The sequence below is a fragment of the Mirounga leonina genome, unplaced genomic scaffold (genome assembly GCF_011800145.1).
Source record: "Mirounga leonina isolate KUSES-001 unplaced genomic scaffold, KU_Mleo_1.0 Mir_127, whole genome shotgun sequence".
NCBI lineage: Eukaryota > Metazoa > Chordata > Mammalia > Carnivora > Phocidae > Mirounga > Mirounga leonina.
In genome coordinates, this window is record NW_023270316.1 from 52,093,626 (window position 1) to 52,118,408 (window position 24,783).

Here is a 24,783-nt window from a genome sequence, read left to right on the forward strand (position 1 = left end):
TGTTTTTCTCTCTCTAAAATAAATAAATAAATCTTAAAAAAAAAAAAAGGTAAGTAGGGTCTAATCAAATAAGTTTTACAAGCCAAGTTGAAGAAGTGGGATTTTATTCTATGAGATGGGGAGCCACTGGAAGATTTTTTTAGCAGAGAAGTGGCATAAAAAAAATCATAAAAAAAATCACTTTGGTTAGGTATGGAGAGTGAATTATAAGGGAGGGAGTAAGGATGGAAACCAGGAAGCCAGTTGGAATGCTACTCCAAGAGCCCAGGTGAGAGACGGTGATGGCTTAGATTAGGGAGGTATAAATGGAGAAGAATGGATTCCAGCTGTTTTGCAAGAAAGTTGACAAAACTGGCTGATGGACTGGATACGGGAGGATAAAGGAAAAGAAAGATCAAAGATTACTTCTAGGGCGCCTGGGTGGCTCAGTTGGTTAAGCGACTGCCTTCGGCTCAGGTCATGATCCTGGAGTCCCGGAATCGAGTCCCGCATCGGGCTCCCTGCTCGGCAGGGAGTCTGCTTCTCCCTCTGATCCTCCATCTCATGCTCTCTCTCTCTGTCTCATTCTCTCTCTCAAATAAATAAATAAAATATTAAAAAAAAAAAAAGATTACTTCTAGATAGTTCCTTGAGCAAAAAGATGGGAAAGGCTGGGGGGGGGGGGGAGTCTTTTTTTCCCAGAGGAAAATCAAGAGCTAACTCTTTCTCCAAAGCACTTATTATCATTTAACATTCTAACAATTGATTTACTTGTGTGTTATCCTTCTCCCAGACTGGAAATAGCTCACTGAGAAGCTGGTTTTGTTCACTACTGTATTGCTAGTGTCTAGAACAGTGCTGGCACAAAGTAGGCACTCAAGTATGGGTCATATGAATTAATGATGTCTCCATCTCTGGCAGAAACCCCAGTCATCCTCAGTACTTCTCACTCCACCTCCCAATTCATAACTAATTCCTCTCATTTCTACCTCCAAAATATATCTTAAGTTTGCCAAATTTCTCTGGAATCATTTAAAACCAAAGGAATGTCATGTCTTGTCTAGAACAGTGCTTCTCGTGCTTTGATTAGCAAATGAGTCAGCTTTGAGATCTTATTAAAATGCAGACTGATTCAGGAGGTCTGGGGTGGGGTCTGAGACTATGTATTTCTAAGACATTTCCAGGTTGGCACCAATGCTGCTGGTCTGCAGACTGTACTTTGTACAGCAAGATACATATCTGCAGTAGTCTCATAACTGAGTTCCCTACATTCATTCATGCTATTTTGAATGTATTTTCCATACTGTAGCCGGAGTAATCTTCTTAACAGATAAATTAGATCATGTCATTCTCCTGCTCAACCCCATCTGATAGCTTCTCACTGCATTTAGAGTAAATTTGAAAATCCTTCCTGTGGCCTGCAAGGTCCTACCCATCCCTCCAGCCCTCCTGTGTGTCACTCTTTTCCTCCCAAACACTGTTCTAGTCACACTCAACTTCCTTCAGTAAAAGATTCCAAGCTCTTCCTACCTCAGGGCTTTGCACAAGCATATCCTTCTCCTCAGGGAGAGCTTTTCTCTCACTCGCTATCCTAGCCATTCTCATTCATTATCTTAATCCCCTCCTCAAAAAGGCCTTTACTACCTTCCGATATAAGTCAGGTCCTTCCTCATCTCCCACACTCCCTGTATTTTTTCCTTCTTAAGCATAAATAGATTTATATGAGTGACAACTTGTTTAAAGTCTCTCTTATTCACTGTTCTATGAACTGAAAGTGCCATGGGGGGCAGGTCCAGTTCTATTTACTGCTATATCCCCAGAGCCCTGCACAGAGACTGACAGAAAAAGGTACTCAATAAATATGTGTCCAGTGAATGAATGAATGCAGAGAATTTGGAAAGTACCGGAAAAGGGTATAAATCCCAGTAAGATATATACTGTGACCATCTTAAAAAAGATCATGAATACTTGAAACTGTGCTGAGTTACAGACTTCTAAAAACCGGACAAGATTTGCAAATGATCCAATTTATACATTTCGCCTGTGAAAGATTCAGTTATCAGAGCTGACTGTCAAAATGACAAACACATGAAAGTAAGAACAATGGATCATTTCATCCTCTAGGAAACTGATATCTAACTGGATTTCTCCCCAAAATAGTTATAAGCCTAACACGGAAACAAAGAGAAGGAAAATATTTTCACATTTGCATGTACACTACAAAGCTTTAAGCTTTAAATGGCATGCTACAACAAACATAAAATTTAAAATCTATACATTCAGATGAGTAAAATGTATTTGTTAATATGTCACATCTGTTAACTTCAATGAATCTAGAGAAAAGCAAGCATCATAAGTGCATTGTAATGTTAGAAATATAGAGGATTTCCTGAAAGAAACAATCATGAAAAGCTACGATTGGGAGTTCCTGTTCCCTCCCCACTTCCCAAGTTACTGAATCAGCCATGGTTTCTCAGACTGCTCCTGAGCAACACACTATTTTAGGGGCTTACAAGTCCCATAAATGTAGGATGGGACGTGACTTCCCCAGCTGCCACTAGGGAGTTCTTTTGCTGTTTTCTTTATATTAGGGTCTTCAGAACGTCAACCTCAGCTGTCTTCTTGCTCCATATACTCTCTCTGGGCAATCTCATTCACTCCCATAACTGGAGTTATCACACATGGCTCACACTTCTTTCCTAAGCTCCAGCTGAGATTCCCTATCCCTAACTGTCGATTGAACTTCTGCACCAGATGTTCATACTGGACTCATTATGCTGCCACCGAAACCTACTCCTTTTTCTTTTTAATCCCAGTATATAAGAGTATTGCCATGCACCCAGCTGCTCAATGAATGAATCTTGGAATGTTTCTGACTACTCTGTTTTTTTCCCATGACCTCCTTCAAAATGTCACTAGAACCTGTGTGGTCTCTACCTGCAAAATGTTTTTATTCTTTCTTCTCACTCCTTTCTCTTTCTTTCCTTCCTATCTTCCCTCCCTCCCTTTTCTAATTCATCAACTATTTTAACACACAATGTTATAGGCACTGTACTAGCTGAGCAAGATATGAAGGTAAATAGAACAGCCACAATCCATGGCCGCACTTACAGCTTACAATCTAGTGGGAAACACAGACAAGTGAGCAAATACAATAGATACACCCGTAACAAGTGCTGTGATATGGGACATCCAAGATGCCTGAAGATTTTAGCAAAGGGCTCAGCAAGGCCCACCACACACTGTGATGTTTACTGGGGGATATCAAGGACTTAAGGAGGTAAAGGGGAAGAGGAGGAAGAGGAGTGTTCCAGATGGAGAGAACAGTATGTGTCAAGACTTGAGGGTAATCGTGAGCTGGAGTGCTGGGCAGGTCTGAGAGAAGTCAAAGGCCAGAGCAGGAATGAGGGGAGGGAATGGCAAGAAACAAAACAAAGATGGCAGGCAGGGTCTAGCCCTGGCAAAGCCCTGGAAACCACTTAGAAGAGTCTGGACTGTTTCCGAAAAGCAGTAGAGGAGTCAGAGGATCAGATGTTGATTTTTGGAAAACCACTCTGCTATTATAATGACCTGGCAGAGAGAAAGAATGAAAGCACAGGAAAGCAGCTGGGAAACTCCTTCAACCAAGAGGAGATGATGGTGGCTTCAACGAAGGAGCAGAAGAAATGGAGGGATTTAAGAGATATTAGGGAAAAGAACTAACAGGATCTGGTGACGGGCTGGATGTGGGGATGGAGAGACAGAGAAGTCAAAGCTTCTATGTTGGGCAACAGGGGGAAGGTGGTGCCATTTACTGACAAATGAAACAGGGGAGAAGTGCATTTGCCGGGTGGGGGAGGGAAATCTAGTTTTAAAAACAGGCAGTTTAATTTTGGATTGTTTACTCTGAAGTGCCTGCTTCCCATATCTGCTCCTTCTTCTCCAATGCACTGTCACTACTCAAGGGAGGCCCATCGCCTTGCTCCAAATCTTAGAAAAGATCCTACTTGGTGTCCCTCCTCCACACTCACAACAGGCCAGCCCACAAGTTGTTTAGTTATTTTTCTAAAACAGAGATCTCATCAGGTCATTTTTGACTTCATTTTAAAAGCTCTGACAGTTCCTTTGAGGAAATGCTAAAAGCATAACCTCAGAAGGAATTTCTGTAAATATCCTGAGCAAAAAGGAACAATTACAATGATCTGCTCTTTCCAATCGTAGTTTTCGCCTAGAACAGAAAATCCTGAGGATTACTTTAATTAAATAAATACATAAATAGTATCTTACTTTTCCACCATAAAAGTTACACATACTCATTTTCCTTACTGGGAAATATAAAAAACAAAACATTACCCAATGTGCAACTGCTAAAACAAATCTGCTACCATTTTCATTTTGTCCCTGTGAATATTTATCTTTACTTGTCATTATTCTGTATGTAAAATGTGTATTCTTTAATAGAAACTAGGATGAAATAAATAGCTTTTACATCATTATTAACTCTTTTTATTTATTTATTTTTTTTATTTTTTATTTTTTATTTATTTGAGAGAGAGAGAATGAGAGACAAAGAGCATGAGAGGGAGGAGGGTCAGAGGGAGAAGCAGACTCCCTGCTGAGCAGGGAGCCCAATGCGGGACTCGATCCCGGGACTCCAGGATCATGACCTGAGCCGAAGGCAGTCGCTCAACCAACTGAGCCACCCAGGCGCCCCCATCATTATTAACTCTTAATGAGGATAATATTTAGTGAGTGAAAATTTAAAAAGGGAAAAGGAAGCTGTGGAATGAGAGATCCGAAAAAATACAAACTGCCTTGGGACGCCTAGGTGGCTCAGTCGGTTAAGCGTCTGCCTTCGGCTCAGGTCATGATCCCAGGGTCCTGGGATTGAGTCCCGCATCAGGCTCGTAGCTCCACGGGAAGCCTGCTTCTCCCTCTGCCTGCAGCTCCCCCTGCTTGTGCTCTCTCTCTCTGTCAAATAAATAAATAAAATCTTTAAAAAAAAATACAAATTGTCTCATGAGAATGGTGCTTTCTTTTACATTACTGTTCTGTCTCATTGTGTTCTTTCTGACAATCTACTGGAGAGAAGGACTTCTGAAGAGGTAGAAGTCAGATGGCCCTTTAACTACAGGATTAAGAGAAGTAGGGAATATATTATGTCCCACAGACAGGGATCAAACAGATAGGAAGTAAACATGCTTTCAGTTTCTGTAAGAGAAAAGATCAGGGACCAGGACTTTAAGGACTTTGAAAGATTCTGGGATTCTTTCAAATTCCTCAGGTTTATTATTTTAGTTACCCTGTTTCCTCAGAGAGATTAGCAGTAAAATACTTTAAAGAAAAAGGCTGTAGACTTGTCTTCCAAGAATATCCATAACTTGGAAACACCATCTGTATCTCATCAAGGGGAAGGAGGAGAAGGGAGTAGAGCAGGAGAGAGGACCTAAAGAGGAATGGAAAGCAGGCAAGAAAAGATGAGTCTAGGGATGGGGTTTGGGCTAAGAGTAAATGTCCTGGAACTTAGATGTTGAAGGATCCCTGCTGTAGCAGGTAAACTTGCAAACTGCTGTGTCAGCCCTCTGTAAGTCTCACTCAAACAGGTACTTTTTTTTTTATTTTTAAAGATTTTATTTATTTATTTGAGAGAGAGAGCATGAGCAGGGGGAGGGGCAGAGGGAGAAGGAGAAGCAGACTCCCCGCTGAGCAGGGAGCCCGATTCGGGGCTCAATTCCAGGAACCTCAGCTGAAGGCAGACGCTTAATAGACTGAGCCCCCCAGGCACCCCCTCATTCAAACATGTTCTTCATCAACCAACAGCCTCCAGAACCTTTGTGCTTCCACATCTTTGCTTATGTTTCTTGTTCTGACTAGAACAGCCCATCCTTCCCCCATCCAGCCATCTTCTTCCACTCACTCCTTAGTGTTCTGATGAAATGTCTCACTTCCCAGAAGCTTTGCCTGACTTTCCCATTCTTTTTTCTCCTGCTCTGAGCACCAGAATGGTTTCCCCCTTTGGGTTCCTAAACCAGTCTGACAGCACTCACCACACTGTACTCTAGTAACGTGTCAGGTGCATCGGCAAGGGGACTGGCTCCATGGGGCCAGGATCAGCCCCCAGTTCATGTGCCTCTCACTGGCGCCTCACATATAACCCGCGGGGAATAACTACTAAAATTTGAGAAAAGAAAGTTAAGAAAGGAAAGGGAAGTCATGCGACGTGCTCCTGCTAAAGGAGGGAGAAAGCTGTTCCAGGAAGCTTCTGCTCCCTTTGAGCAAACAAAGAGGAGGAAGCTAACATTTATGGAGCCCTCTGCTGTATGCATACACACCCCTTCAGTGCTTAATCACTTGAATCCTCACGCCAGCCCATGTGAGTTGGAGGTAATGTACCTGTTTTGGAGAGAAGCAAAGTTAAATTCTAAGTAGTTAAGAACCTTGCACACAGTGGGATTTGAAGGCACATCCATTCTGATTGAACAGATTGGGCTGTTTTCTGTTTCGCCATACTGCAAAGAAAATGTCAAGACGTTGCCTCCCTGAACTGATGTCCATGGGAGTTTAAATCCTGATGTCACAGAGTCAAGATCAGTGACTCCAAGGTTATAATAGCCTAAAACATGTGTCCAGGAACTCCCTGTATAGAATCCAAGGTTCAAGAGGGAGAACACTAAGAAAGTCAAATGGGATCTTTCCTTCTGCAGTAATTTTTAAAATGGACTCCAAGGAGTGTTTACCACTGCTAGTATTCGCTTTCCCTCACGTGTTTCTCTGAACTTAGGGCATTCCTTCCAGTTCCCCCTAATTCTTTAATAACGTTCATGGAGTTAGATCAGTCTGTTTAGTATTTATAGATGATTTCTGCCTAGTGTCCTCATTTCATTTTTTAAAAAGCCACTATATGATGGTCATTAACAACTGCCAACGGCAGTAAAAAATACCAAACTAAAGAGACTAATGTTACAGTAAAATCAGGAGAAATAAATGACAGCTGCTTTTTTTAACCTTAAAATGTCCATCAAATGTTGAACTTTCTAATTCTTTGCTTCCACCTGAAAACCTTAATATAAGAGCAGTTAAGAGACCTGGATTATGCTCTCTGCTTCATCTGTCCCCAGATGGAGGTCTCTACCACCATCTGAGCCTAGATTTGCTCATTTGAATATAGAGGGCCTAGACAAGCTGGTCTCTAAACACTATTTTTATTCTAATATTCTGTAATCCCATAATAAAATGTGAAATTACTGCTCTATGAATCTTTGGAAATTTCTTATTTTCTGAATTCTCTCAGCAAACATACATTACTTAGGTAATCAAAAAAAATTTTATTAAAACTGAATAGTAAACAATCCTAAACATTTGCACAATGTCTTCCCTGTCACAGAGCCAAGGAACAGCACCCAAAAGTCAGATGAGAAGACATACATTTCAACTGCACTACAGGTTTGCTTGGCTCAAAAATACACTGACTTATAAAGCTTTCTGTCTAAGTCATAACCTCTTTTTCAAACAGGAATAATAAAAGCCACATCCCTGCAATATCTCTTTGAAATACCGTGTTGCTATAAATGGCAAAGGTATACTCTTAGGTAGTTTGGTCATTAGGTATGACCAAAGAAGCTATGACAAATACTGTGGGGGGAAAAAGAATCAATGTATGTGCAAGAACAAAATACAGATTGAGAATAACTGCAGGAAAAAAATTCACTAAGAAACACTGGATCAACAGACTAAATATGAGAGACAAGGTGGTAGAATGGTAAAGAATTTCCAGATTGCAATTCAAGCAACTTCACTAAGCAAGGGGTTGGAGAAGCGACACAACACAATGTAACATAAAATAAAGATGAATGTCACTGTATTTGATAAACCCAAGTATTTCATAGGCTTGGGGCTCCCAGGCTGCTGGGGCTACTGGAAGCACAACATACTTAGTTATCAAATTCTCTGCTGCCACTACCAGCTGGGTACTACAGGCAAGAAGATTTTGGGACAAAGTGTTCAGTCCCTTCACAGGTACTAGACAATTACGCTGGCATGGCAACATGGTATTTTTCTGATGTTGCATGGTAGTAACCTGCCAGGGCTCAGTTCAAATGATTAATTAGCAAAATTCTCACATTCTTTAATTTGGCAATAAAATATTCACAGTCTCTCAATACTAAATAATTCAACAAACATGACTTTATCAGGAGAAAAACAGTCCATGATCACAGTAAGCCTATGATTAATAGGTGGAATGAGATACAAAGAATTATATAGAATTATATAGTAATAATGCACATAGAGTTCTGCTTAGTTGGCACTAAATATATGTTTACTGATTTTCATCATGTATAAATATCTCAAAGTCAAAGGCTACGAAGATCAGAAAAGAAAGCAGTTATTTCTAGCCTGGAAAAAAAATGGATATGGTTTGATGTCATTGTACAAATTAATCAGGGACTTAAACTGGCTTAACAAAATATACTCTATACAGTATTTCCTCAGAAGTTTATCAATATTGGTATAATTCTGAATAAAATGTTTATATTCATGAACATTTGTTAGCACCTCTCAGGATAAAGAGAACAGGAAGGTATATCTTTCCTTTTTCAAAGAGACTATATATTTCCTTTTTCAGCTAAATACAATTACCAGCCTTTGTTTAAATGCTGACTGAAATGAACCAACTGTAAAATGACACTTTTGGAAATAACTGAGGAAAACTGAAAAGAGAGTATCATAGTATATTCAGGGATTATTATCAATTTGCTAAGTGTAATAATGAATTGTGGGTGTATTAGAAATAAATACTGAGATAGCTATGAGAAAAATGCATTATGTAAAAGAATAATGTATGAAAAGACAACATAAAAAAGTGTAGAGGAAATAGATAAAACAAGTTGGATAAAATGTTAATTTTTGAGGCTAAGTAACTAGCACAAAGGGGTTCATTATATACTCTAGTTTTTGTAGAAAGTTAGAAAATGCCCTGTACTCCATATATGAAGCATTGTCCTGGCCTACTATAAGCACTCAACCAAAGTTAGCAATTACACAGTATTACTGTTGTTGCTGTTGTTACTATTGTTACTAGTGTAAGTATTAGAGTGCTGTGTCGGAAAAATAAGTTTGAGCTTGGGAGGTCTGAGCCTTAACTCTGCCATAACTAGCTAATATGATCTTGAGCAAATATTTTAACCTTTTTGAGTTTTAGAAGGCTGATTTGTAAAATGTATTTACCTCAAAAGGCTGTTGTGGAACTAAATGACATGATTTTAAAAAAAGGAAATTGGAAATTATAAAATGTACAAATATTACCATTTTTAACCCTTACTCATAAGAAACTTGTAATTCAATTGTAGATGAAATCAAATACATATCACAACAACTTTTAAAAGAGTGAAAAAATACTATAAAATTTCAGGAAAAACCAAGATTATTTCAGTTTGGGAAAGACTAAGAAAGGCTTCACTGAAGAAGAAACATCAAACATGCTTTTGAAAGCTGGCAGGACTTTCCTTGGTAAAGACAAGGGGAAGCACCGTATGAAGCAAACAATATGAAAAAAGGTGTGGGAGGGGGTGCCCGCAAAAGGGCCTGGTTTACTCTGGGAGGGTAAGAAACTCGAATTTGGAAGAATTAAAATTATAAAAGGAGTTTGGAGCCAGGTCACAATTTGTTTTGAGTGTGCCTATGAAAGAGATTTTATCTGATAGGCAAACAGGAGCCACTTATAACTTTGAGCAGGAAAATAAAATTAAGAGTTATTTTCTAATGATGGAACTGAAAAGAATACCTAAAGAATCAGTACTGTAAAAACATGAAGCACATGAAAGTCAGGGACAGAGGAGACATCCTATATGAAAATCAGCCAGAGCTGACTTTTTATTTGGTAAAGATATACACAATAGAAATTTGATAAGGGCAAACAATATGAACTGTGGAATCCAAGGAGAGCTTAAGTATGAAAATTTCACCACACCACTATTTTGGTAAAAAGATACAAAGGGCTGGCTCAAAAATGAAGAAAGAAAGAAACCAAAAAAAAAAAAAAAAAAAAAAAAGGAAGGAAGGAAGGAAGGATGGGAGGAAGGAAGGAGACAAATCTGGCAAATTACTAGATTATATTCATTTAGAAGTCATTTTGAATCATTAACTATGTCTCATTAATATAAATTAAAATTTGATGATTTGCTTTGCAATTTTATCTAAATTTTTATCCCCTAAAATAAAATACTACATATTAGAAAAATAACTCTTATGTAAGGGGATACCTGAGCATTTTAAAAACACTGTATGGCTGGAATAATTCTTCCTTCAAATATGTGATAAAATGCAACTGTCTCTCAAAATTCAAGCGTCCTTACATAAAATCGTAAGTTTATTCTTACGGAGTTTTTAAACAACAAAAATTATGCACCTACAGGTTGATTCTATAACTCCAAACATTCACAATCAATATTTTGTGTATCAAACAGAATACAGCTCTATAAATCAAAGGAAAAGAAAATATGGGAAGAAAAGAGGCTTATTCTCCAGTAGAGTTGGGACAGAAGAAGCATCACTAACTCAAAAATAAATAGGCATTTCTTTTTCTTCCCTCTCAGTAAAGCTAAAATAAATAGAAACTCATGCTGTGATTTAAAAAAAAAAAAAAAGGCAGCATGAGGACTCCTAATTGCACCAAAAGCACATGTGATGTTATAATTAAAGTAGTGGAAAATAATGCATGTAGAGGCATATGAAAGTCGTTCTACAATATGCAGCTTATGTACAAGGGACCATCAGACGTGTGTAATTTCAGGCACCTATCCCTTTTGGCTGACAGGCAGCAATTCTGCCTCTCTTGCTGGGAAGTTGCCACACTGTGCCATGAAATCCGACACAGAAAATTGAAAGGATAAAAAAAAAAAAATCAATTTTACTTCACCAAAATAAGATGTGGCCTACTTAATTTTGCTATGGTAAGTGATGTTTATGGAACTCTTCTCAGCTTCCCAACAGTTATAAAATCTTGTCTAATATCAGGTTTCTTCGAAAAGAGAGTATTATATGGAAAGAAAAGGTGGGATTGGGCTTATAAAGATGATAAACCTTGAGATACGTCAAGATTACCACTTACTCTTGAATTTGCTCATTGTAAAAGCTGCTCCTGATAACAGAGCAATCCTTTGAGACATCTCTAAATGTGTAACTTCAACTATGAGAAAGTTTCTTTCATGGACTTCGGCCAGTTTCTAGTTTGCAAACAGAAGGCCAGGTAGACTGTATGTATCTATAGACAGTTTGTATTAAGAGCGTTCATCCCACTTTATTGTGTAATTACACCAACCCACTGCTGGCTTCTTTGCCAATGCTCAATCCCCAAAGCTATACTTCTGATTTCTTTCTTTTCTTTTTTGAGTAGTCATCACATAACGTTTTAGAAAGAGAAATAAAGGAGCCTGATCAACTGCTAAAAATAGTTTACTTAGGTTCAAAATAAACCACGTGGGGGTACCTGGATGGCTCAGTCGGTTAAGCGGCTGCTCAGGCCATATCCCATGGTCCTGGGATGGAGCCCCGCATGAGCTCCCTGCGCAGTGCAGAGTTGGCTTCTCCCTCTCCTTCTGCCCCTCCCCCTGCTTGTGCGCTCGCTCTCTCGCTTACTCTCGCTCTCAAATAAATAAAATCTTTAAGAAAATTTAAAAAAACAAAATAAATCATGTGATTAAAATAGGCATTTTCTCACTTGTCACTGTGCATTTGAGTGAAGACACCAGTGACATCGTCCCATGAGAGTCAGCAGTCCTCAACCTACCAGCTCTACCTCTATTTGCCTGTCTTTTTTTCCTTTATTTGTTATTTTGTTTCACAAGATAGAAATAAGGGCACAGTTGAGAAGGTGCATAGAATATTGAGAGGTGCTGAAATGCCACTGATCAATGAAGCAAGGCATTTTCAAAGCTACTGATGAGTTACTATGGCTGCAAAAGCACACATTCCTGAATGAGAAATCTAGATCAGAACTCTGAGGCAAGCGCAGGGAAGGAGAACACGAAACTCCATTCCAGCCTTAGCAAAACACACCTCTGTGGGGTTCTTGCCCTGCCTTTGCCAACAAATACTGCAGGCGGCTTCACACTGCCTTGTACGTACCAAATGGAAGCAGTCAAGAGTCTAACTCTAATGAACCTTGAGGGCACTGTGAGACGTGAACTAAGCCAGAGAGGGAAAGACAAATACTGTGTGGTGTCACTTATATGTGGAATTAAAAAAAAAAAAAAAGAAGTTGAACCCAGAAACAGAGTAGAGAAGTGGCTGGGGGCTGGGGGTGGGGTAACAAGGAGAGGTGGGTAAATGGGTACCAAATTTCATCTATAAGATGAACGGGCTCCGATTTATTCAGCAAACATTTGTTGAATGTCTACTGCATGCTAGTCAAAAATAACTAAAGCTTTTCTCAAGGGGTTCTCTCTCTGTTTAGTAGAGAGATGGCAGGTAGATACATAAGTCTAAGGCAAGCCAAAAGAAATCAGTAACTGAGCTGCTATAACAGCTCAGGGAATGGGGCCAAAGCTTCAGGCCTGTGTTCAGGAAAACTTTATTAAAGAAGCATATTATAGAATATTAGAGCCAGAGGGACCTTACAAAATACCAATTCCAATCCCACCATTTTACAGATAAGGGAAAAAAGAGAGAGAGAAGAATAAAGAAAAAGCCCATTACTCTCTTATTCTCTTAAGTAGGCACTCCCTGGATTCTATCTAATTTATTTGTTTCCTTCACTGACAGTTGCAAATTTACAAAATAAGGAATTCAGTCAGTGAGAGTATATTGCCACTCTGGAGTTGGAAGAATTTCAAAAGGCAAAGATGAGGGAAAGAAGAGAGCTTGCTGGTAAGGTCAAAGACTGGGATAAGACATTGGTAAGAAGATAGGTTTGGAAAATAGTGTTAAATGTATCTGACAACAAGAGTTTGAGGGAAGGAATGAGACAGGCTGTATGCAGTGGGATTAGACAATGGAGGACATCAAATGGCAGGAGGACATCAAACAGCCTAAAAGAGTTAGTCTTGTTCACGAGATAATTCAATGGACACAGGAGCAGAATTTACTTAGTAAATCTGTAAGTTCCTCCAACATTGGTACTATTATATGACACTGATGGTCTTAGAGGTTTCTAATGAATGAACAAAAGACCCTTCTGATATGAAAAAGGCCAGTTAAACGTAGCAAATTTACACTGAATACAATCTCCCTCTGTAAATTATTCTTTCTCCAAAGCGGAGGGTGACAGAACAAGGACAAAAGAAGGGAAGACACTGTGATCTGCTGATGAAAGGTGCAGTTTGTGACCCGGTGATTGAGAGATGCCTGTGATAACCATGCCCCCAGCCTTGCTCCTTCTGAGAAAACTCAACTTGCCAGCTCTCCCCAGTGGTTGCCGAGCCAACCTGAGGCAAGCCTGAAAATCAGTGGATCTCCTATCCGCACCAAGTGCTGGGGTCCAGGCATGGACCCACAGAGCTGTAGCGGCTTTTCGCTCTGCCCTACTGCCCAGCCCTACTATCTTGTTCTCTTCTTTGGGACTGGATTTCCCACCAACATCTGTATAGTGCTCTAGAATAATTTCAAAGCACACTGCCCCTTTTTCATTTATCATAAAGTAGAAGCAAACCTCTGTTCTACCCCACCCTCATCCTGCATAGCTCTCCTCAGTCCCCAGAGTCACATGGCTCTTACCTGAGTGCATGCTATTTTTATGTTCAGGTTTGCTATCAGGGAACCGAGCCTTGTAAGATAAGCAATTTGCCCACAGTCACAGCCATCCAGGAAAGGGTTCCTACTACACCTCTAGCCAGCTAACTTCCAAACCTGTGCACTCAATCAGTAAGACATTCAACTGGCCCATTTTTATTTAAAAAAAAAAAAAAAATCAACTCTTTAAATTATAAGTTTGAGGACTAAATATATAAAGAATATGTATTGTTTTTAAAAGTTAAAAAAAAGAAAAAATAAAGACCAAACTCTTCTGAAAGTTTATTGTTAATTTAAGACCAATTTAAAAAACCAAAGTTGCTGTTCACTAATGAATCTGATAATTCAACTGGGGAACATTATCAGAACATTCTAAGTAGAAAATGTCCATCCATTGCCTCCATAAACACATGCTGAATATCTACTATGTAGCAGACACTGTTCTAGGAACTGAGGATACAGAGATAAGCAAGAGAACTATGGTCCCTGCCCTTGAGGATCACAAAGATAAGTTGGAAAGACAATCATTCTATATGTAAACAGAGTAATATGACTAGTGTGGTGACAGGGAAATAGAAAGGTGTAAAAGTAGGGGAAACCTAACTCAGCTAGGGACAAGGGAAGACCCCTCAGGAGTTAGGGGAAGGGGGTAGAGAAGGGGACTGGGAGTGCTCCATGTAGAGAAGAGCATGCACTGAGGATCAGGGCAGAGATGATAAAACTGAAGGAAGTTCAGAGTGGCTCAACCTACTACCGAGTGAGACAAAGGAAGGAGACAAGGCTTAGGACTAGAAAGGCGGGCAGAGGCCAGATCCTGCATGACACCGCTAGCCATATTGAAGACTATACCTAAGAGCAATGGGAAGCCAATTTAAGCAAAAAAGAGAGACTGAGTCAGATTTTAGTTCGACAAGTATCAATCTGGCTGCAGAGTGAAGAGTAGATCAGAGTGGAAGGAAGGTTGAGGTAGAGCTATATTAGCAAAGGACTGCTGCAGTCCAGGTGATAGGTGATGATGAGCTGGGCTAGGCTGACAGATGTGGGAAGGAAGAATCGATGTTTATGAGTCAGAACAGACAGAACTTGATGGGAGATTGAATGGTGATTTCAGCTCTGAGGTAATTCTGAATTTTAGAAGGTGGAAGACCGTTTGTGCTTAATTAAAGTTGGAAAAAAGAATCTCACAAAAAAAAATGCGCTCATTTAGTTGGAAAAAAAGAATCACCTCTAAAAACATATTCCAACAAGGAGAAAAAACTTACCACTTTTAAGCTGTTATCATGTATTCATTAGTAATTGAGTTCCAGCCACACATAACTCACCTGGTTACCAACCAATAATAGGTGTTCTCCGAGAAGAAAGTCCTTCAGCATGTCTTCCATCACTATCATGTGCTAGAGAAAAAAGAACTAGAAGTTAATTGTGTTTTGTATAATCAAGATGAAATAATAAAGTTAACAATAAAGATATCGTCATGCTAAGGAAAGCATCTAGAGTTCCAGTTCAAGATGGCAGTGTAGGAAGATCCTGAAGTCACCTCCTTCCATGGACATGCAGATTGTATAGCAACATATGAAATAATTTCCTCTTAGAAAAATCTAAAAGCTAGCTGACTGATGACTATGCAAATGAGAAGAAAACCATCAGAGCAAGTAGGAGAGGCTGGGATACAGTCTCCCCATAAACCTCACCCCTAGTGCAGTATCCTATAACTGGGAACTCAAAACCTGGAGCTTCCCCCTGAGGAATGTTCGAACCCCACACTGAGCATCCCAACTTCTAAGACATACACTTTGAGATATGAGCCCTCAAAACATCTAATTTTTTTTTAAAGATTTTATTTATTTATTTGACAGAGACACAGCGAGAGAGGGAACACAAGCAGGGGGAGTGGGAGAGGGAGAAGCAGGCTTCCCCCGGAGCAGGGAGCCCAATGCAGGACTCGATCCCAGGACTCTGGGATCATGACCTGAGCCGAAGACAGCAGCTTAACGACTGAGCCACCCAGGTGCCCCCAAAACATCTAATTTTGAAAACCAACAGGGCTCACATCCTGAGACCCACAAGACTCTAGTGATCTGAGAAACTGACCTGCCCCAGGGCCCAGCTCAGAGGCAGCTGACTGTGCCCAGACTTAAAGTGAAGGAGGCTCACCTGCTTCCATTAAAGCACTGGCCTGAGGGACAGACATCTAATTTAACACACACGTAGAAGCCTGCTGGAACACTCTCTGGGGATGGAGACTGGCAGGTGCTATCTTTGTGCTCTCCCTTTGCTGGGATTCAGTGCACCAGAATCTCCAGTTAAAGACCTTTTATGTGTGTCTGGTGCCTCAATTTCTCTGGCTGCCACCTAGGAGTCACCTCTTGATCACCTGGATCTGGAGGCCAGGGGAGCTTACACTCCTGGTCTCATACGACTATGATAATCGGTGTCACCCAGAAAGGAGCTCATACTTCTGTCTGGCACCCTGAGTTCTGGGACTGCTGCCAGAAGATACCACCACATCGCCTGGCTCTGGTGGCCAGTGGGGCTTACACTTGTGGGTCCCACAGGACTGTAACCAAAGGACAAAGAGTTCTTAAACAGCTACTACCCCCAGGGCACAGCAACAGGCAACAAACCGAGGGGCTCAGTCTTTCAATGAAGGAGGGCTATAAGCTAATCATCATGACTGAGGCCTGAGGGGCAGTATTTAATTAAACAGGCATCTTGGGGCTGGCTGTAATCCTTTCTGGAGACTTGTGCTCACCCTCTAACATACTCCAAAGCACTAGTGTATCCTGGAGGGGAGATTTACACACATCTGGTGCCCTGGTTTCTGCAGCTGTCACCCCGTAGATACTCCTTAATCACATGGTGGCTCGGGGTGCTTGGATTTCTGGGTCCCATGGGACTGTGGCAATTGTAAAGATGGTTCTTGGCAGGTTATCAACCCAGGACACTGCATAGACAGTGGACTGAGGCACAGTCTTCAGTCTTCTATGAAGGAGGCCCCTTTGCTCGTCCTGGAGATTCAGCCTGAGGAGCAAGCTTCAGGTCTGGCATACATGTAGAGGCCTATGGCGCACTCTCAAGGAACATAGGCTGTGGGTGCCATCTTGGCTCTCTCTCTTGGCCTTGCTCCAGTTCATCAGTATCACCCAGGAAAGGGCTTATACACTTGTCTGGAGCCCCAATCTTTGTGGGTGTCACCCAATAGACACCTCCAGATCACCTAGTTTTTGCGGTCGGTGGGGCTTCCACTTGTGATGCACAGCACTGTATATATTTGCATACTTTTAAAAGCTGACACCTGAGGATGTGGTTTCCAGTCAGCTTGAACCTAAGCGTTGAGATCCCCCCATTTGGGACACAGAGATCTTGGCACATCCTCACTTACTGGGAACTATTAAGAATATAATGGGCAGCTTGCAGAAGCACAAAGATTTAAGAGACAATCAAGAGCTAACACAGGGTTGAATGACAAGGTTCATCTGCATGAGGTCACTCCTTTGAAAGACTGGGAGAAGCAGTCATCTCACATACTGTATAGAAATCAAGAGAGTCAAGCAAAATGAAGTAACAGAGGATATGTTCCAAATGGAAGAACAAGATAAAACCTCAGAATTAAAAACTTTAATAAAATAAGTAATTTACCTGATAAAGAGTTCAAAATAATGGTCATAAAGATGCTCACCAAACTGAGAAGAATGGATGGATGCAGTAAGAATTTCAAATAAGAGATGGAAAATATTTAAAAAAAAGTGTCAAACAGAAGTCACAATGTTGAAGAATAGAATAACTGAACTGAAAAGGTTCAAGAGCAGACCAGATGACAACTCAAAGACAAGGCAGTGGAGCTAACCCAATCAAAGCATCAAAAACAAAAAAAGAATTACAAAAAGTAAAGATACTTTAAGGGACTTAAGGGGCAACATCAAATGGACTAGCATTTGTACCACAGGGCCCCAGGAAGGAGAAGAGAGAGATAGAGGCAGAAATTTTATTTGAAAATATAATGGCTGAAAACTTCTCTAACCCAGGGAAGGAAACAGACATCTAGATGCAGGAATCCCAGCAAGTTCCAAATAAGAGGAACCTAAAGAGACCTACACCATGACACGTTATAATTAAAATGTCAAAAGTAAAAGATGAGAAGGGAACATTAAAAGCAGTAAGAGAAAAACAACTTGCTACATACAAGGGAACACCCATAAGGCAATCAGCAGATTTTTCAGCAGTAACATTGCACGTCAGAAGGGAGTGGCATGATATATTCCAAGGACTGAAAAAAACCTTGCTAACCAAGAATACTCTACCTGGCAAAGTTATCACTCAGAAGTGAAAAACAGATAAAGAGTTTTCCAGATAAGCTAAAGCTAAATGAGTCATCACCACTAACCCAGCCTTACAAGAAATGTTAAAAGGACTTTAAGCTGAAAAGAAAGGGTGCTAATTAGTACTAAGAACACATATGAAAATAAATCTCACTGGAAAGGTAAATACATAGTAAAGATAGTGGATTAATCACTTATAAAGACAGTATGAAGGTTAAAAGCCAAAAGTAGTAAAAACAGCTATAATTATGATAATTAAGGGATATGTAAGATAAAAAATATAAAATGTGGGGCGCCTGGGTGGCTCAGTCGTTAAGCGTCTGCCTTCGGCTCCGGTCATGATCCCAGAGTCCTGGGATCGAGCCCCGTATCAGGCTCCCTGCTCAGCGGGAGGCCTGCTTCTCCCTCTCCCACTCCCCCTGCTTGTGTTCCCTCTCTCGCTGTCTCTCTATCAAATAAATAAATAAAATCTTTAAAAAAATATATAAAATGTGACAGCAAAAACAAAACATGAGGGGGAAGAGCAAGAATGTTGAGATTTACAATGGGATTAAACTTAAGTTGTTATCAACTTAAAATAGGCTGTTGCAGATATATTATATGTAAGCCTCATGGTAACTACAAAGAAATAACCTATAGTAAATTCACAAAAAATAAAAAGAGAATATAAACATAACACAAGAGAAGAACCACAAAAATAGCCACAAAACAATTAACAAAATGACAATAAACACATACCTATTAATAATTACTCTGAATGTAAATGGACTAAATTCTCCAATCAAAAGACATAGAGTGGCTAAATGGATAAAATACCAAGACTCATCTATAAGCTGTCTACAAGAGATTCATTTTAGATGTAAAAATACACACAGACTCAAAGTGAAGAGATGAGAAAAGATATTCCATGCAAGTGGAAACCAAAAGAAAGTGCAAGTAGCTGTACTCATATAAAGCATTTTGCTAGTAAGGAAACTGAATCTTTAATCAAAAAGCTCTCGACAAATGGAAGTCCAGACCAGATGGCTCTACTAGTGAATTCCACCAAACATTCAAAGAAGAATTAATACCAATCCTTCTCAAAGTATTCCAAAAAAATAAAAGGGAATGCTTCAAAACCAGCGTTACCCTGATACCAAAACCAGACAAGGAAGAAAAATTACAAGTCAATATCCTTAATGAACATAGATGGAAAAATCCTCAATGAAATATTAGCAAGCCATAATTTAACAATACATTTAAAAAATCACACAATATGATCAAGTGGGAATTACTGCAGGGATGCAAGGATGGTTAAACATCTGCAAATCAGTCAATGTGGTACACCACATTAACAAAGTGAAGGATAAAAATCATGATCTTTGCAACAGATGCACAAAAAGCATCTGACAAAATTCAACACCCTTTTATGATTAAAAAAAAACCCCTCTCAACAAAGCAGTATAGAGGGAATATATCTCAACATAATAAAGGTCATGTATGATAAGCCCACAGATAACAACATACTCAATGGTAAAAAGCTCAAAGCTTTTCTTCTAAGATCAGGAACAAGACAAGAATGCCCACTCTTGCCACTTTTATTCAACACAATACCAAAGAAATTAGGCAATTAAAAAAAAAAGGAAATAGGAAAGGAAGAAGTAAACGTGTCACTATTTGCAGACGGTGGTATTAATATATAGAAAACCCTAAAGACACTATCAGAAAGCTGTTAGAACTAATAAACAAATTCAGCAAAGTTGAAAGATACAAAATCAATACAAAAAAATTTGTTGTTTTCCTATACACTAATAATGAACCATCAGAAAAAGAAATTAAGAAAACAATCCCACTGACAACTGCATCAACAAGATTAAAATACCTACGAATAAACTTAACCAAGGAGGTGAAAGACCTGTATACTGAAAACTACAAGACATTAAAGAAATAGAAGACACAAATAAATGGAAAGATATTCCATGTTCATGGATTAGAATTAATGTTGTTAAAATGTCATACTATATCTATATATTCGATGTAATCCCTATCAAAATTTCAATGGCATTGTTCACAGAAACAGAACAATCCTAAAATTTATATGGAATCATAAAAGATCCTAAGTAGTCGAAAAGTCATGAGAAAGAAGAACAATGTTGAAAGTATCACACTTTTTGATTTCAAACTATATTACAAAGCTATAGTAATAAAAAGGCTACAGTAGTCAATTAAAAAAGCTACACTAATAAAAAAAAGCTATAGTAATCAATCAAATTATAATATTGGCAGAAAAAGACATATAAATCAATGGAACATAATAGAGAGCCTAGAAATAAACCCATATGCATCAACGGTCAATTAATTTATGACAAAGGAGTCAAGAATGAAGAAAACAATGGAGAAAGGACAGTCTCTTCAATAAATGATGTTGGGAAAATGGACAGTCACATGCAAAAGAATGAAACTGGATCACTATCTTCCACAAGATTCACATTCACAAATATTAAAAACTTGAACGTTAGGCTCTGAAACCATAAAACTTCTAGAAGAAAACATAGATGGTAAGCTCTGTGACATAGATCTTAGTGATAATTTTGGAATCTGTCACCAAAAGCACAAGCAATGAAAGCAAAATTAAACAAGTGGGACTCCATCCAACTAAGCAGCTTCTGCCCAGTGAAGGAAACTATCAACAGAATGAAAAGGCAACCTAGAGAATGAGAGAAAATATTTGCAAATCATGTATCTGATAGGGGCTAATATCAAAATATGTAAAGAACTCATATACCACAACAGGAAAAAAAACAAACAGTCCAAGTAAAAAATGGGTATATGGAAAAATGCTCTACATCACAGTCATCAGAGAAATATAAATCAAAACCATAACGAGACTGTCACCTCCTATCTGTTAGAATGGCTATTATCAAAAAGACTAGAAATAACAAGTATTGGTGACGATGTGAAGATAAGGGAAACTTTGTGGTATTGCTGGTAGAATGTAAATTGATGTGGCCACTATGAAAATCAGTATAGAAGTTCCTCAAAAAATTAAAAACAGAACTACCATATGACCCAGCAATTCCACTTCTGGATATTTTTTTGAAGAAAATGAAAACACTAATTTGAAAAGATATTTGCACCCCCATATTCACTGCACCATTATTTATAATAGCCAAGGTATGGAAACAACCTATGTGTCTACTGATGGATGAATGGATAAAGAAGATGTGGCATATATATACACAATGGAATATTATTCAGCCATAAAAAGAATGAAATCTTGCCATTTGTAACAACATGGATGGTCCTTGAGGGCATTAGGCTAAGTGAAAAAAGTTAGAGAAAGACAAATACTGTATGATCTCTTATATATGGAATCTAAAAATATATATGTGTACATTTTTAATATGTCAACAACATATATATAACATATATATATTATAAAAAATAAAATATCCAAGCTCATAGATATAGAAAACATATTGGTGGTTACTAGAGGCTGGAGGTAGGGCTAGGAGAAATGGGTAAATTGTTTTTGTTTTCTTTAGTTTAAATACATTGAATAAAAAAGAAAGGAAAGCATCTATTGTAATAGACAATACTCCATTTGATTTTTTTTTTTTTTAAAGATTTTTTATTTATTTATTTGACAGAGAGAGACATAGCGAGAGCAGGAACACAAGCAGGGGCAGTGGGAGAGGGAGAAGCAGGCTTCCCGCGGAGCAGGGAGCCCGATGTGGGACTCGATCCCAGGACCCTGGGATCATGACCTGAGCCGAAGGCAGACGCTTAACGACTGAGCCACCCAGGCGCCCTCCATTTGATTTTTTAAAAAAACAAAAATTAATGCTGTGGTTATAATTTATGTAACTAGTTAGATCACTGGTACTTAAAACGTGAAGTAGTCCACTTAAGCAAGACTAAGCCACTCACCAAAGAGTTTTTATAATTTAACTCAAATATATTTTAACTATTGCTCTATGTAGGGGTTGGCTTATAATTTAATATAATATTTAATATAATATTTAAATTACTACTTGCTAATAATGTAAATATACATAGGCTTTCCAAAATAACTGGAGATTTCTATGGAACATTTTACACTAACTTGGTCTTAACCATTACCTTCAAAGGATGTATAATTTTAGAATTAGAAATATAGTATTTAGCGTCCACATTTTTATTTGAATTAGGACACAATATAATAAAAGAACAAGATTAAGGTTGTTCACAACAGCCACAAAGGAAATTACATTGCTCTTTTATATCTGGAAAAATAGGACAACCACAAGTAGGTCATGAAGGCTCATTGGTGGGGGGAGGTTGGGAGAAGAAATATATCCCAGAACAATTAATATCCCTATTTCTTTCTCTATCAAAACAGTAACAGCCACCTAAGGACTGAAGTTATTGAAGCTCCCTATTTGTGGAAAAGGCAAATTAAATGTTTGCAGATATTTTCCTAGCTTGTTACCTGCTTTTCTTTTTTTAACTTGTTTTATGGATTTTTTTTTTTTTTTTTACATCTCAAGCATTTCCCGTTTAACTTGTCCAATTAAGCTGTACTTCCTTTCAGAGTTTCTTTCCTAGAAAAACAGAAAGTTTTTTCTTTCCTTCAAAAACAGATGGGTATTTCCTAATGTTTATCTTTGTAGTTTTTATTTTTTTGAAATGTTTTCAGATACACCACTGAGCTAGAGTTTTAACAAAGCTGAAAGTAGGATGGGCTTGTCAATTTATTGTCCACTCCGGAACATTTTTAAGACTCAAAGAGACCTCGTTAATAATAATGGACAACAAATGTAAACAGGAACTATTTTAGGGACTATCTTAAGCAAGCCAACGTGTGTGGTTACCCTACTTAAAAGGGAGTCTTAGAACACCCCTTTATTCTGGGTTCTAGTGATGATGTGGTCTGGAGATCTCTTCCTTCCAGCTAAGATGAAAAGTCAGTGCCAATTTAAGTCTTCTAGTAACAAAGGGGCTAATCTGCATGAGGAAAAGACAGAAAAGTTGGAATGAGCACCTGCATAGCCAGATAAAAAAGCAATGTAAATACTGAAAAACAATTCAAAGTATAGTTGTATTCTTCTATACTGTACTCATGTTCTCCTACTTCACACCCTCCTTCCATCTAACTAGATCATTCAAGTCAACAAACATTAGCTAAGGCTAAGGTCACTGCCTACGTAATTCTTCTCTTAATCTCTTAGCCCACTTAAGTACCACAGACAATTTCAAGATTTTATTTATTTATTTGAGAGAATGAAAGAGAGAGAGAGAGGGAGAGAAAGCAAGGGAGAGGGAGAAGGAGCAGGGGAGGGGCAGAGGGAGAAGCAGACTCCCCACTGAGCAGGGAGGGTGGGGGAGGGGGGCACTCCATCCCAGGATTCTGGGATCATGACCTGACCTGAAGGCAGATGCTTGACCAACTGAGCTACCCAGCGCCCCAACCACAATTTTTTTTTAATTTTTTTTTTTTTAAAGATTTTATTTATTTATTTGACAGACAGAGAGAGAGAACAGGCAGGCAGAGAGGCAGGCAGAGGGAGAGGGAGAGGCAGGCTCCCCGCCGAGCAGGGAGCCCGATGCGGGGCTCGATCCCGGGGACCCTGGGATCATGACCTGAGCCGAAGGCAGCCGCTTAACTGACTTAGCCACCCAGGCGCCCCGACAATTTTTTTTTAATTTTCTTTTTAAAAAAATTTTTTTTATTAACATATAATATATTATTTGTTTCAGGGGTACAGGTCTGTGATTCATCAGTCTTACACAATTCACAGCACTCACCATAGTACATACTCTCCCCAATGTCCATCACCCAGCCACCCCATCCCTCCCACCCCCCACCACTCCAGCAACCCTCAGTTTGTTTCCTGAGATTAAGAGTCTCTTATGGTTTGTCTCCCTCTCTGGTTTCGTCTTGTTTCATTTTTCCCTCTCTTCCCCTATGATCCTCTGTCTTGTTTCTCAAATTCCTCATATCAGTGAGGTCATATGATACTTGTCTTTCTCTGATTGACTTACTTCGCTTAGCATAATACCCTCTAGTTCCATCCACATCGTTGCAAATGGCAAGATGTTATTTTTTTTTTAATGGCTGTGTAATATTCCATTGTATATATATACCCCCATCTTCTTTATCCATTCATCTGCTGATGGACATCTAGGCTCTTTCCATAGTTTGGCTATTGTGGACATTGCTGCTATAAACATTGGGGTGCATGTGTCCCTTTGGATCCCTACATTTGTATCTTTGGGGTAAATACCCAGTAGTGCAATTGCTGGGTTGTAGGGTAGCTCTATTTTCAACTTTTTGAGGAACCTCCATACTGTTTTCCAGAATGGCTGCACCAACTTGCATTCCCACCAACAGTGGAGGAGGGTTCCCCTTTCTCTGCATCCTCACCAACATCTGTCATTTCCTGACTTGTTAATTTTAGCCCTTCTGACTGGTGTGAGGTGGTATCTCACTGAGGTTTTGATTTGTATTTCCCTGATGCCGAGTAATGTTGAGCACTTTCTCATGCGTCTGTTGGTCATCTGGATGTCTTCTTTGCAAAAATGTCTGTTCATGTCTTCTGCCCATTTCTTGATTGGATTCTTTGTTCTCTGGGTGTTGAGTTTCATAAATTCTTTATAGATTTTGGATACTAGCCCTTTATCTGATATGTCATTTGCAAATATCTTCTCCCATTCTGTCGGTTGTCTTTTGTTTTTGTTGACTGTTTCCTTTGCTATGCAAAAGTTTTTTATCTTGAAGTCCCAATAGTTCATTTTTGCCCTTGCTTCCCTTGCCTTTGGC

General features: G+C 39.1%; 1 protein-coding gene across 5 annotated transcripts in view; it reads right to left on the minus strand.

Moving 5' to 3' along the window:
* VWA8 (von Willebrand factor A domain containing 8) overlaps window positions 1-24,783 on the minus strand; it is a 345,308-nt gene that overhangs the window by 175,408 nt on the left and 145,117 nt on the right. For all 5 annotated transcript variants that reach the window (XM_035003301.1, XM_035003300.1, XM_035003303.1 and 2 more), the window contains one exon: window positions 15,006-15,077. In XM_035003301.1, the coding sequence (XP_034859192.1) occupies window positions 15,006-15,077 (72 nt within the window). The remainder of the gene's footprint in view (window positions 1-15,005; window positions 15,078-24,783) is intronic.